The sequence below is a fragment of the Rhinopithecus roxellana genome, chromosome 8, assembly GCF_007565055.1.
Source record: "Rhinopithecus roxellana isolate Shanxi Qingling chromosome 8, ASM756505v1, whole genome shotgun sequence".
NCBI classification, from domain to species: domain Eukaryota; kingdom Metazoa; phylum Chordata; class Mammalia; order Primates; family Cercopithecidae; genus Rhinopithecus; species Rhinopithecus roxellana.
Window position 1 is genome coordinate 70,851,448 of NC_044556.1, and position 14,244 is coordinate 70,865,691.

Sequence of the window (14,244 nt, forward strand, 5' to 3'; positions counted from 1 at the left end):
CCCTTTGAAAATAAGCATTTTTTTCCTCATTGAGAGTCATTGGTATTGAGAGGACTTGTAAAAATTTCAGTCACATGTCTCTTAACTATGAGGTTACATTCTGAGAAATGCATTGTTAGGCAATTTCATCGTTGTGCAAACATCATAGAGGGCTTACACAAATCTAGATGGTATAACCTAATATACACCTAGGTTATATGGTATATAACCTGTTGCCCCCAGGCTGTAAACCTGTATAGCATGTTTCTATGCTGAATACTGTAGGCAATTGGAACACAGTGGTAAGTATTTGTATATCTACACATAGAAAAGGCTCAGTAAAAATGTGGCATAAAAGATAAAAATGGTATTCCTGTATAGGGCACTTACCATGAATGGAGCTTGCAGGACTGGAATTTGCTCTGGGTGATCAGTGAGTGAGTGGTAAATGAAAGTGAAAGCCTAGAACATTACTGTATTACTACTGTTGACTTCCTGGACACTGTACACTTAGGCTTCGCTAAATTTATTTTTGAAGTTTTTCTTCCTTCAATAATAAATTAGCTTTAACTTACTATAACTTTTTAACTTTATACAGTCTTAATTTCTTTTAACTTTTTGACTCTTTCATAATAACACTTAGCTTAAAATACAAACATGTAGCTGTATAAACATAATTTCTTTATATCCTTATTCTGTAAGCTTTTTTTGTTAAAATTAAGACGTAACTGGGCACAGTGTCTCACACCTGTAATTCCAGCCTATAATTGAGAGGCTGAGGTCGGGGTATCCGCTTGAGCTCAGGAGTTCAAGACCAGCCTAGGCAACATAGTGAGACCCCCTCAAAGAAAACACACAGGGACACATACGTTAACCTAGACCTACACAGGGTCGGACATCAAGACATCTCTGGCCAATATGAATTTTTCAGCTCTGTTATAATCTCTTGAGGCCGCTGTCATATATGTGGTTTGTTGTTGACCAAGACGTTGTTATGCTGTACATGACTGTACTTTTACTGATTAGGAGTTGTGCCTAGTGAATAATTATCATCTGATTACCACTGCCAAGGTGTCAGTGCTTCATAGTCTGTCCGATTAAATATGTACTTCCAGTGCTTCCAAAAATAGTTTTCTAAATTTAGTTTCTAAATTTGGATGATAAATTTGTAATTTAGTGATTAAATTTTATATATGAGAATCACTTTTAGTTCAGTTTTTCTCTTGTGTTCTTATTAGAAGCTAATTTTATTTCAGTCTGTGTAATTACTGGTTTTGGAAAATGATTAAGACCAAGTAAGAGAAACAGCAATTCTTTACTTGTGGAAATGATGATTAAACATCTAAATTAGCAGTTTATGTAGAAACAGTTTTTAATATACCATGCTTTAATGTGATAACTTGTAATTTGTTATATTAAAAAATACCAAATGAGTCTCTTGTCACCTAGGCTGGAATGCGGTGGTGCAATCATGGCACACTGCAGCCTCGAACTCCTGGACCCAAGTGATCCTCTCACCTCAGCCTCCCAAATTTCTAGGATTACAGGTGTGAGCTACTGTGACCAGCTGACAAGATTTATATTTTTGAGATCAGTGTTCATGTCTTCTCCCAGAAATAATGACCTGGCTTGAGATCACATATCTCGGTCAGTGCTGATGGATTTTTTTTCTAGTGTCTATATTGATCGGTTTTGGATATTAAATCAGAGTAACAAGCCAAATAAGACTTTCAGAATTTATTTAATCCTGTTCTTCCCCTGTCTCCTACCGTCACATCTGTTTTATTCTAAACCAGAAAATTTTAAATTGCTAGTCTCTGGGTCACAAAGCAGGAGTTACAAGCTCAGATGCTTTCAGGGGCCAGGTGAACATTGTCAGTGAGAGCAGTGTCCCCTAGTGGCATCTGTGGTGAACTGAAGCACATCCGCTCCATCTAAAGTGCCCCGTGGCACCAGCCTGTTGTTAACAGTGTGGGAATGGATGCCCAGTGCTCAGGTCTCAATTTTTGGCAAAGGAGAGGGGATAATCTGAACAACCAGATTATTCGATTTGGGCTCACTATATTTAAATGTTGACATTAAGAATTTTTAAAAGGTTATTTTAAAAATAATTTTAAAAATATTATTACACACAAAAAGCCTGCAGTCTCCTGGTTTGCAGTTTCTTGGCCCTAAAGGTATGTAACTGATTTTTAAATTTCAAGTTGTTATAAGAAGTCTTTATATGGTTATTAAAGAAATACTTACTGAATATCCACCATGTTCAGACACTTTTCTAAGTACCAGAAATATAGAGGTGAAAAAGGTCAGGCCCTATTGTTATATAAACACAAAATAATTTCAGATGCTTGTTAGTGTTATGAAAAAATAACACTGTATTGTGATAATGGCCTAAGTGAGCTGCTTTAGAGCAGTGTTGGCATAGCCCATTTGGTTGCTCGAGTTTTTGTTTTAGTTGTGTTTCTTACCACCTCCCCTAATCCGAGCACCTGACCTTGGAATGTTAGTTGCAGTTTGGAATATTGGATTTCTTCTGTTTTATTTCTTTTAAGTCCTTAGAAAATATAAGCAAGTGTAATTTTTTGGTTTTAAAGTTTTTTCTGTTCTCTTTTCCCAAAGGGATTTTGCTGTAGGAATCTGTAACAAAATCAGTGAAATGATTCAAGGTATGTATTCTTCATTTAGTATTATGAGTGACTTTATGAGATTTATAATAGTTGCTAACACTAATTAAGTACTTATTATTTGCTAGTCACCATACATTCAAATAATATTTATTAAGTATCTTCTATGTGCCCACACTGTTACAAACGCTGAGGATACAGGAGTGAGCAAAACAAAGTCCTTACCCCCATCTAACCTACACCTTGGTCAGGGGTGGGGTGTGTGGGGATAGACAAATGTGCATGTGACATTTCTGGTGCTATGGTGAAGAAGTGAGAGAAGAAGGATAGAGAGTCTCAAAAGTAAGTCGGTGGGGGGAGAGAAGGGACTTATCTATTTTATATATATTGATCAGAGAAGGGACTTTCTTGTATATATTGATCAGAGACGATCTCTGATGAAGTGATATTTGAGTGAGACATGAAGGAGAAAAAGGAGTGAGCCATGCTGATATAGTCCTGCATTGCTTAACAATGGGGATCCTGTGTGAGAAATGTGTCCTTAGGCAGTTTTGTTGTTTGAACTTCATAGAGTGTACTTACATAAACCTAAATGGTATAGCCTCCTATACACTTAGGCTGTATGGTATAGCCTATTGCTCCTAGGCTGTAAGCCTATGCAGCATGTAACTATGCTGAATACCATAGGCAATTGTAACAAAATGATAAGTATTTGTATATCTGAGGTAGAAAAGGTAATATATTGCACTGTGGTGTTACAGTGACTACAGGATCTCTGAAGTTACTCGGAATTTTTCAGCTCCATTATAATCTTATGGGACCACCATCTGTCATGTGGTCCATCATTCACCAAAGCATACTTATGGGGTGCATGATTAGTTTAGGGAAGACTGGTCTGTCTGAGAGACAGTAATGTTATTAGGAGCTCTGGAACTCTCTGCTAATGTCCTTCCAGTGTCTCCCAGTTGCAGTTAGAATCAAATCCAGATTCCTTACCATAGATTACAAAGCTCTGGTTTTCCAATCTCTTCTTTTATACCATGAGTCATGTGTATTAACCCTATTTATCCTTATAGCAGTCATTATGGGAGCCCAAGAACTCCCATAGGGTTAATACCCTTGTCTTACCCCTAATTTATCCTAGCAGTCATAAAAGGGAGCTCTTGGGCTATAGCATTGCATGACTCTAGAGAACACCACTTTGTTTATATTCTTATAAAGAGCATTCTTTTGAATTGTGCAACGTGGCAGCCTTGGATAGGTAATACTATTATGTTCGTTTTACAGGAAAGGTAATGGAGCCACACTTAAGCTGAATGATTGGTTCACAGTCAAAAAGCTGATAACTTGCAGTTTGGCTTTGAGGCCCACGCTTTTAACCACTATGCTATCGTGCCTTTCTAAGACATGAATTTCTTAGTGTAGTTATATTTTGCATGCATTTAAATTGTCCTTCAAATTAAAATGAAAGAGAACTTGCTCACTTGCGTAAATAATAAAAATCACTTAAAGACCAAGCTACAGTGAATGAGCTTTGTTGTTTTCCCCTTTATTCCTTTGTCTTTTTTCTTCCATCATTAGCAAAAGGGCTTTCCTGCAGAAAGGTATCCTTATGACATTAGAAGGAAGCATCACTTATTCATTGACCAGGATTTTATCAATTGCCTGCTATATCAGACAAGATCTCAGCAGGAAACAGGTGGCACATTTGAATTAAGATAACTCAAGGAAGTTGTAATAAAGGGGCCATTCACAAAGGCATGGCCAGGGTATACTATAGGGGATAATGTAGTTTTTGAGCCTGTAATAGCTGTTACCACACCTCTAACAGTATAGGTTAAAGAGGGGTTACTAGAAACTTGGAGTCATGTCAGGAGGGCCACTTTAAGAAACTAACCTCCAGGAGCATGATGTGACCCTTCTGTGAGAGAACCAGGGAATAAATACTGTGACCTCATTCTCTGCAACTCCTGCTGGGCTCTCCATTGGTTAAACTCAGAGGGCAGATAGCAAGGGAATTGATGAGAGCTATACAGGTGAGCCTTCTAGGATGCTGGAGTATTCTGTGTATCTGATGGTAGTTATATGGGAATGTACATATGTAGAAATTCATTAATCTGTACACTTAAGATTCATTACTTTATTGTTCCTTAAATTTTATCTTAGAAAAATCTAAAAGAACAGGAATTAGGAGAAGAGAGAGGCAGAGGAAAACATAGGAGTGTGGGTGGAGGAAAAGTGGAGGAAAATTGGAACCCAAGACATGGAAATGGAAGAGGAGTTTTAGGAACAGAGTATCCTGACATTTGGTTTTAAGCCACTTGTGTTTCTGCCAAGTAAAATCTCTGAGCCTCACTAAATCTTTAGTAAAGATGCCTGTAAGCACTAAGATCCCTCTGAGTACTAGGTTGAGAATAAACTTGCAGTGGAGGAAAGGAGGGGATATGAGAGTGGAGTCTGCCATGGGGAAAGGCCTAAGTAGGGAGAATACTTAGGAGACTTTCTATAATTAAGTAAAGAGATGGTAGTGGAAGTGGATCGGCATGGTAACAACGGAGGTAGAAAGAGTTAGTTTTGGGTTTTATTTTGAAGATAGAACCAATAAGATTTGCTAATACATTTGGAGATGGGATGTGAGAGAATCCTACTTTCATTAATTAAGAAAGACTCCAGGGTCTAAGGAGTTATAATGATGTCATTTACTGAGACAGGAGTATTTTTGGAGGGGCAGTTTCAAGGTGAAGATCAGTTCTCTTTGGGCCCTATTAATACAAAATTCTTCTGAGACCTCCTAGTGCAGATGACCAGAAGGTAATGAGATACATGCATCTGATGTCCTGGGCAGGAGGACGGGTGGGTGGCAACCTTTCACATTTAGCTGATAAGGGAAACCATGGGATTATATCAACTCACTCAGGGAAAGCACATAGAATGAGAAGAGAATTTATTACCAACCTATGGGAATATCAGAAATTAAAGTGTAGACAGACGAGGAGACTGCAAAGGAGGTTAAGAAGGAACAGCCAGAGAAAGAGGTCAGAAAACAGTAAGAGTGGAAGAGCCAAAGCCATTAGGAGAGAGTTTCAAAGATAGAATGGTCAGCAGTGTCAAGTGCATTCAGAACCTTAAGGAACAAAATAATAACAACATGAGCATGACGTGACCCTGCAGAGAGGAAAGCAGGGAATACTCTGATCTCATTCTTTTCCCTCTGGCAAAACCAAGTAGAGGCCATCTAGCAATGGAGTTTGTTGATGTAGGCAACTGTTGGACGTTGAAGTGCTGTCTTACGTTCATACCCACAATTGTATCACAATGGAAAAACCAGCGATATGCAGAGTATAATTAGCTTGTGGCATGTATGTGGTCATACATTATGACTGAGAAATTTGTGTTCACCATTACCACAAAGCCATGCCATAGAAGAAAAGATTTGTTGGTTTCACTCCACTGTTGACAGGAAAACGTGAATTAGGGTTAGTCTTCGTGGACCCAGTTGTGTATGCAATAAAGAAAGGCATTTACTACACAAAGGTCAGAGGATTTCAAAACTGTTCTACACACAGTTTATTCACATCCTGATTCTGATTTAGTTGTTGAAGGACATAATTAAAATCATAAGTATAATCAGACTGTAGCCATCAAGTGTGTGTGTTTGTGTGTGTGTATATATATATGTATATGTGTATGTATAGTTTTTTTACTATGATAATGAGAGGAAATAGGCAGCAAATATGACTTTGTTTCTACTGTGCTTTTTGAAGACAGTTTTTATTATCAGCATGTAGTTTTATAATCATTGAAAAGTTAATGTCAAGATAAATACTTTGGAAAAACTGAATTTATTGATTGGTTCTAGTATAATCTTTAATGTTACAAATATAATATTAGTATACTGTGTTTTTCAAGTGCAATTTTGCTAATTGAGTCACAGCTTTTTAATCTGGAATATTTTTAAGGATGATGATCACAAATACCTTGAGAATTATTTTTGTGTCTAGGTTTAGCGACACCAGTAGACTTGAAGCTAAAATTGATACCCATCCTACAGCACATGCACCATGATGCAATCTTGGCTTCCAGTGCTCGTCAGCTTTTACAACAGCTGGTCACATCCTATCCGTCCACCAAAATGGTGATTGTGTCTTTGCACACTTTCACTCTACTTGCAGCTTCATCTTTGGTTGATACACCTAAGCAGGTAATTTCGATTTTCTTTAAACTGCCTGTTCTCTGGTGAACTTAAATATATGATTAGAAATAAGAAAGTGGCCCATAAGTCTTGAGGACATTAAGGTTCTTTTCTGTAATAAAGGTCAGATTAATTTCCTTTTGCTTGCTTTTTTATTCTCTCTGTTCACAGTACTGATTGTTGGGAGCCCTTGAGGAAAATGAGATGTTGTGGGGTACATGGCTGGCTGTGAAGCTGGCCATATTAAAAAAAAAAAAAAAGATAGAAAGGATTGAGTATCTGTTAAATGCCAGGTCCTGTGCTAAAACTTTAAAGTTAAATGGTAGTATTTTACAAACATGGAGAAAGAGGTCCAAATGTGGGCACGTAGCTAATGAGTGATAGGGCTCTGATTTGAAGTGAGTCCTGTCCCTTTATAAGTTTCACTAAACTACACTGCATTTCTAATGATCATTTCAGTTACAGTATTGTTTATGGAGTGACTTATTTCCTTTATAGATTCAGCTTCTGTTGCAGTATTTGAAGAATGATCCCAGGAAGGCAGTAAAGAGACTTACTATTCAAGATCTGAAATTACTTGCTGGTAAAACACCACATACTTGGAGTAGGGAGAATATTCAGGTATGTAGAACTTGTAACATTTTATATAGAAAAAATAATATAACATTACAATATAGTAAAATGTTTTGCATTTTTATATTGTCTTTGTCATCTAAGTGGTTGAATATGAAAAACTTCTAAAGCATTGTTGATGTTTGTGGCAGAAGTTATTTTATAAGTGGCACAATAAATATATAAAACTTCTATACTTCAGTGTTTGTTTTAGTCAATGAAACTTGCCACTCAGTTGCTTGTTCATTTTCCCATAGTAGCACTAAGGCTAATTGAGAAGCCCAATTACATTGGTTTTTTTATTCTTGTATTTTTCAGTCAATTTGGAGAGAAAAATTTAGGGGCTAACTGTTATCTGTAATGGAGATGGGGCTGGATGGGCAACTGGGGAAGTATGTTTCTCCATGGAGAGCCGAAGACATTCTTAAGTCTTCTTTTGTAAACAGAAGAGCAGATCTCACTCTTTAGACTTCTAATGTGACATCTTTGACACCATCTATTACCATCTGTTAGGTTAAATTAATATTTTATATTTATTTTTTTCTCAAAATAGAACCCTGTTTACCCATTACAGTAGAGACACACCATTTTGCAAATAATGCTATTTAAAATGGAATGGAAGTTTTTATCTCTTAGCATCATCATGACTCCAGTGGATCAAAAATCTTTGAATTTCAGATTATTAAAACTAAACTGCTGTGTTTGTTTTTCTGTTTGTTTGTTTGCAGTTTTCTAAACATCTTTTAATTTACTATATTATGATTTGATGGTCACAGATATCCCAAGATAAGGACAGTTGTTAAATCTGCATTTCATAGATAGGCACTTAGGGTTCAGAGAGACTTAATATGCTTAAGAGAGCATCTTAAGAGAAGTAAATTAAGAATTTAATTAAGAGAGCTTCTGTCCTCTGATCCCTAGTCCTACTGCTTTTTCTACTAAATAATGCTATCTTTCCAAGAAGAGAATGTACCCAGCCACTTTAGTCATTTTAGAGAATTTGTATAAAGAACCAAACCCGGTTATTTAGAAAGATCAGTGGTTGGAGCAAGATGGCCGAATAGGAATAGTTCCAGTCTCCAGCTCCCAGCGCGAGGGACACAGAAGACAAGTGATTTCTGCATTTTCAACTGAGGTACTGGGTTCATCTCACTAGGGAGTGCCAGACAATCGGTGCTGGTCAGCTGCTGCAGCCCGACCAGTGAGACGAGGCATCGCCTCACCTGGGAAGCGCAAGGGGAAAGGGAATCCCTTTTCCTAGCCAGGGGAACTGAGACACACAATACCTGGAAAATCGGGTAACTCCCACCCCAATACTGCGCTTTACCAAGGGTCTTAGCAAACGGGCACACCAGGAGATTATATCCCACACCTGCCTGGGAGGGTCCCACGCCCACGGAGCTTCCCTCATTGCTAGCACAGCAGTCTGATCTAATGGCAAGGCAGCAGCGGGGCTGGGGGAGGGGCGCCCGCCATTGCTGAGGCTTAAGTAGGTAAACAAAGCCGCTGGGAAGCTCAAACTGGGTGGAGCTCACAGCAGCTCAAGGAGGCCTGCCTGTCTCTGTAGACTCCACCTCTGGGGACAGGGCACAGCTAAACAACAACAACAACAACAAAAAAGCAGCAGAAACCTCTGCAGACGCAAACGACTCTGTCTGACAGCTTTGAAGAGAGCAGTGGATCTCCCATCACGGAGGTTGAGATCTGAGAAGGGACAGACTGCCTGCTCAAGTGGGTCCCTGACCCCTGAGTAGCCTAACTGGGAGACATCCCCCACTAGGGGCAGACTGACACCCCACACCTCACACGGAGGAGTACACCCCTGAGAGGAAGCTTCCAAAGCAAGAATCAGACAGGTACACTTGCTGTTCAGCAATATTCTATCTTCTGCAGCCTCTGCTGCTGATACCCAGGCAAACAGGGTTTGGAGTGGAACTCAAGCAATCTCCAACAGACCTACAGCTAAGGGTCCTGACTGTTAGAAGGAAAACTAACAAACAGGAAGGACACCCACACCAAAACCCCATCAGCATGTCACCATCATCAAAGACCAGAGGCAGATAAAACCACAAAGATGGGGAAAAAGCAGGGCAGAAAAGCTGGAAATTCAAAAAATCAGAGCGCATCTCCCCCTGCAAAGGAATGCAGCTCATCGCCAGCAACGGATCAAAGCTGGACGGAGAATGACTGACGAGATGAGAGAAGAAGGCTTCAGTCCATCAAACTTCTCAGAGCTAAAGGAGGAATTACGTACCCAGTGCAAAGCCACTAAAAATCTTGAAAAAAAAGTGGAAGAATTGATAACTAGAATAATTAATGCAGAGAAGGCCATAAACAAACTGACAGAGATGAAAACCATGACACGAGAAATACGTGACAAATGCACAAGCTTCAGTAACCAACTTGATCAACTGGAAGAAAGAGTATCAGCGATTGAGGATCAAATGAATGAAATGAAGCGAGAAGAGAAATGTAAAGAAAAAAGAAGAAAAAGAAATGAACAAAGCCTGCAAGAAGTATGGGATTATGTAAAAAGACCAAATCTGTGTCTGATTGGGGTGCCTGAAAGTGAGGGGGAAAATGGAACCAAGTTGGAAAACACTCTTCAGGATATCATCCAGGAGAACTTCCCCAACCTAGTAGGGCAGGCCAACATTCAAATTCAGGAAATACAGAGAATGCCACAAAGATACTCCTCGAGAAGAGCAACTCCAAGACACATAATTGCCAGATTCACCAAAGTTGAAATGAAGGAAAAAGTCTTAAGCTCAGCCAGAAAGAAAGGTCGGGTTACCCACAAAGGGAAGCCCATCAGACTAACAGCAGATCTCTCGGCAGAAACTCTACAAGCCAGAAGAGAGTGGGGGCCAATATTCAACATTCTTAAAGAAAAGAATTTTCAACCCAGAATTTCATATCCAGCCAAACTAAGTTTCATAAGTGAAGGAGAAATAACATCCTTTACAGATAAGCAAATGCTTAGAGATTTTGTCACCACCAGGCCTGCCTTACAAGAGTCCCTGAAGGAAGCACTAAACATGGAAAGGGACAACCAGTACCAGCCATTGCAAAAACATGCCAAAATGTAAAGACCATCGAGGCTAGGAAGAAACTGCATCAATTAACGAGCAAAATAACCAGTTAATATCATAATGGTAGGATCAAGTTCACACATAACAATATTAACCTTAAATGTAAATGGACTAAATGGTCCAATTAAAAGACACAGACTGGCAAACTGGATAAAGAGTCAAGACCCATCAGTTTGCTGTATTCAGGAGACCCATCTCACATGCAGAGACATACATAGGCTCAAAATAAAGGGATGGGGGAGGATCTACCAAGCAAACGGAGAACAAAAAAAAAGCAGGGGTTGCAATCCTAGTCTCGGATAAAACAGACTTTAAACCATCAAAGATCAAAAGAGACAAAGAAGGCCTTTACATAGTGGTAAAGGGATCAATTCAACAGGAAGAGCTAACGATTCTAAATATATATGCACCCAATACAGGAACACCCAGATTCATAATAAAGCAAGTCCTTAGAGACTTACAAAGAGACTTAGACTCCCATACAATAATAATGGGAGACTTCAACACCCCACTGTCAACATTAGACAGATCAACGAGACAGAAAGTTAACAAGGATATCCAGGAATTGAACTCATCTCTGCAGCAAGCAGACCTAATAGACATCTACAGAACTCTCCATCCCAAATCAACAGAATATACATTCTTCTCAGCACCATATCACACTTATTCCAAAATTGACCACATAGTTGGAAGTAAAGCACTCCTCAGCAAATGTACAAGAACAGAAATTATAACAAACTGTCTCTCAGACCACAGTGCAATCAAACTAGAACTCAGGACTAAGAAACTCAATCAAAACCGCTCAACTACATGGAAACTGAATAACCTGCTCCTGAATGACTACTGGGTACATAATGAAATGAAGGCAGAAATAAAGATGTTCTTTGAAACCAGTGAGAACAGAGATACAACATACCAGAATATCTGGGACACATTTAAAGCAGTGTGTAGAGGGAAATTTATAGCACTAAATGCCCACAAGAGAAAGCTGCAAAGATCTAAAATTGACACTCTAGCATCACAATTGAAAGAACTAGAGAAGCAAGAGCAAACACATTCAAAAGCTAGCAGAAGGCAAGAAATAACTAAGATCAGAGCAGAACTGAAGGAGATAGAGACACAAAAAACCCTCCAAAAAATCAATGAATCCAGGAGTTGGTTTTTTGAAAAGATCAACAAAATTGATAGACCGCTAGCAAGACTAACAAAGAAGAAAAGAGAGAAGAATCAAATAGACGCAATAAAAAATGATAAAGGGGATATTACCACCGACCCCACAGAAATACAAACTACCATCAGAGAATACTATAAACACCTCTACGCAAATCAACTAGAAAATCTAGAAGAAATGGATAATTTCCTGGACACTTACACTCTCCCAAGACTAAACCAGGAAGAAGTTGAATCCCTGAATAGACCAATAGCAGGCTCTGAAATTGAGGCAATAATTAATAGCCTACCAACCAAAAAAAGTCCAGGACCAGATGGATTCACAGCTGAATTCTACCAGAGGTACAAGGAGGAGCTGGTACCATTCCTTCTGAAACTATTCCAATCAATAGAAAAAGAGGGAATCCTCCCTAACTCATTTTACGAGGCCAACATCATCCTGATACCAAAGCCTGGCAGAGACACAACAAAACAAGAGAATTTTAGACCAATATCCCTGATGAACATCGATGCAAAAATCCTCAATAAAATACTGGCAAACCGAATCCAGCAACACATCCAAAAGCTTATCCACCATGATCAAGTGGGCTTCATCCCTGGGATGCAAGGCTGGTTCAACATATGCAAATCAATAAATGTAATCCAGCATATAAACAGAACCAAAGACAAAAACCACATGATTATCTCAACAGATGCAGAAAAGGCCTTTGACATAATTCAACAGCCCTTCATGCTAAAAACGCTCAATAAATTCAGTATTGATGGAACGTGTCTTAAAATAATAAGAGCTATTTATGACAGACCCACAGCCAATATCATACTGAATGGGCAAAAACTGGAAAAATTCCCTTTGAAAACTGGCACAAGACAGGGATGCCCTCTCTCACCACTTCTATTCAGCATAGTGTTGGAAGTTCTGGCTAGGTCAATCAGGCAAGAGAAAGAAATAAAGCATATTCAATTAGGAAAAGAAGAAGTGGAATTGTCCCTGTTTGCAGATGACATGATTGTATATTTAGAAAACCCCATTGTCTCAGCCCAAAATCTCCTTAAGCTGATAAGCAACTTCAGCAAAGTCTCAGGATACAAAATTAATGTGCAAAAATCACAAGCATTCTTATACACCAGTAACAGACAAATGGAGAGTCAAATCATGAATGAACTTCCATTCACAATTGCTTCAAAGAGAATAAAATACCTAGGAATCCAACTTACAAGGGATATAAAGGACCTCTTCAAGGAGAACTACAAACCACTGCTCAGTGAAATAAAAGAGGACACAAACAAATGGAAGAACATACCATGCTCATGGATAGGAAGAATCAATATCGTGAAAATGGCCATACTGCCCAAGGTTATTTATAGATTCAATGCCATCCTCATCAAGCTACCAATGAGTTTCTTCACAGAATTGGAAAAAACTGCTTTAAAGTTCATATGGAACTTTAAAGAGCCCGCATTGCCAAGACAATCCTAAGTCAAAAGGACAAAGCTGGAGGCATCACGCTATCTGACTTCAAACTGTACTACAAGGCTATAGTAACCAAAACAGCATGGTACTGGTACCAAAACAGAGATATAGACCAGTGGAACAGAACAGAGTCCTCAGAAATGATACCACACATCTACAGCCATCTGATCTTTGACAAACCTGAGAAAAACAAGAAATGGGGAAAATATTCCCTATTTAATAAATGGTGCTGGGAAAATTGGCTAGCCATAAGTAGAAAGCTGAAACTGGATCCTTTCCTTACTCCTTATATGAAAATTAATTCAAGATGGATTAGAGACTTAAATGTTAGACCTAATACCATAAAAACCCTAGAAGAAAACCTAGGTAATACCATTCAGGACATAGGGATGGGCAAGGACTTCATGTCTAAAACACCAAAAACAACGGCAACAAAAGCCAAAATTGACAATTGGGATCTAATTAAACTGAAGAGCTGCTGCACAGCAAAAGAAACTACCATCAGAGTGAACAGGCAACCTACAGAATGGGAGAAAATGTTTGCAATCTACTCATCTGACAAAGGGCTAATATCCAGAACCTACAAAGAACTCAAACAAATTTACAAGAAAAAAACAACCCCATCAAAAAGTAGGCAAAGGATATGAACAGACATTTGTCAAAAGAAGACATTCATACAGCCAACAGACACGTGAAAAAATGCTCATCATCACTGGCCATCAGAGAAATGCAAATCAAAACCACAATGAGATACCATCTCACACCAGTTAGAATGGCAATCATTAAAAAGTCAGGAAACAACAGGTGCTGGAGAGGATGTGGAGAAATAGGAACACTTTTACACTGTTGGTGGGATTGTAAACTAGTTCAACCATTATGGAAAACAGTATGGCGATTCCTCAAGGATCTAGAACTAGAAGTACCGTATGACCCAGCCATCCCATTACTGGGTATATACCCAAAGGATTATAAATCATGCTGCTATAAAGACACATGCACACGTATGTTTATTGCGGCACTATTCACAATAGCAAAGACTTGGAATTAACCCAAATGTCCATCAGTGACAGGCTGGATTAAGAAAATGTGGCACATATACACCAT

The 14,244-nt window shown here is 38.8% G+C and overlaps 1 protein-coding gene across 2 annotated transcripts in view; it reads left to right on the forward strand.

Moving 5' to 3' along the window:
• The window catches only part of INTS7 (integrator complex subunit 7), a 101,832-nt gene that overhangs the window by 20,780 nt on the left and 66,808 nt on the right, over nt 1-14,244 (forward strand). For both annotated transcript variants that reach the window (XM_010372483.2, XM_010372484.2), the window contains 3 exons: nt 2,599-2,645; nt 6,605-6,804; nt 7,294-7,416. In XM_010372483.2, coding sequence (XP_010370785.1) covers nt 2,599-2,645; nt 6,605-6,804; nt 7,294-7,416 — 370 coding nt within the window. The remainder of the gene's footprint in view (nt 1-2,598; nt 2,646-6,604; nt 6,805-7,293; nt 7,417-14,244) is intronic.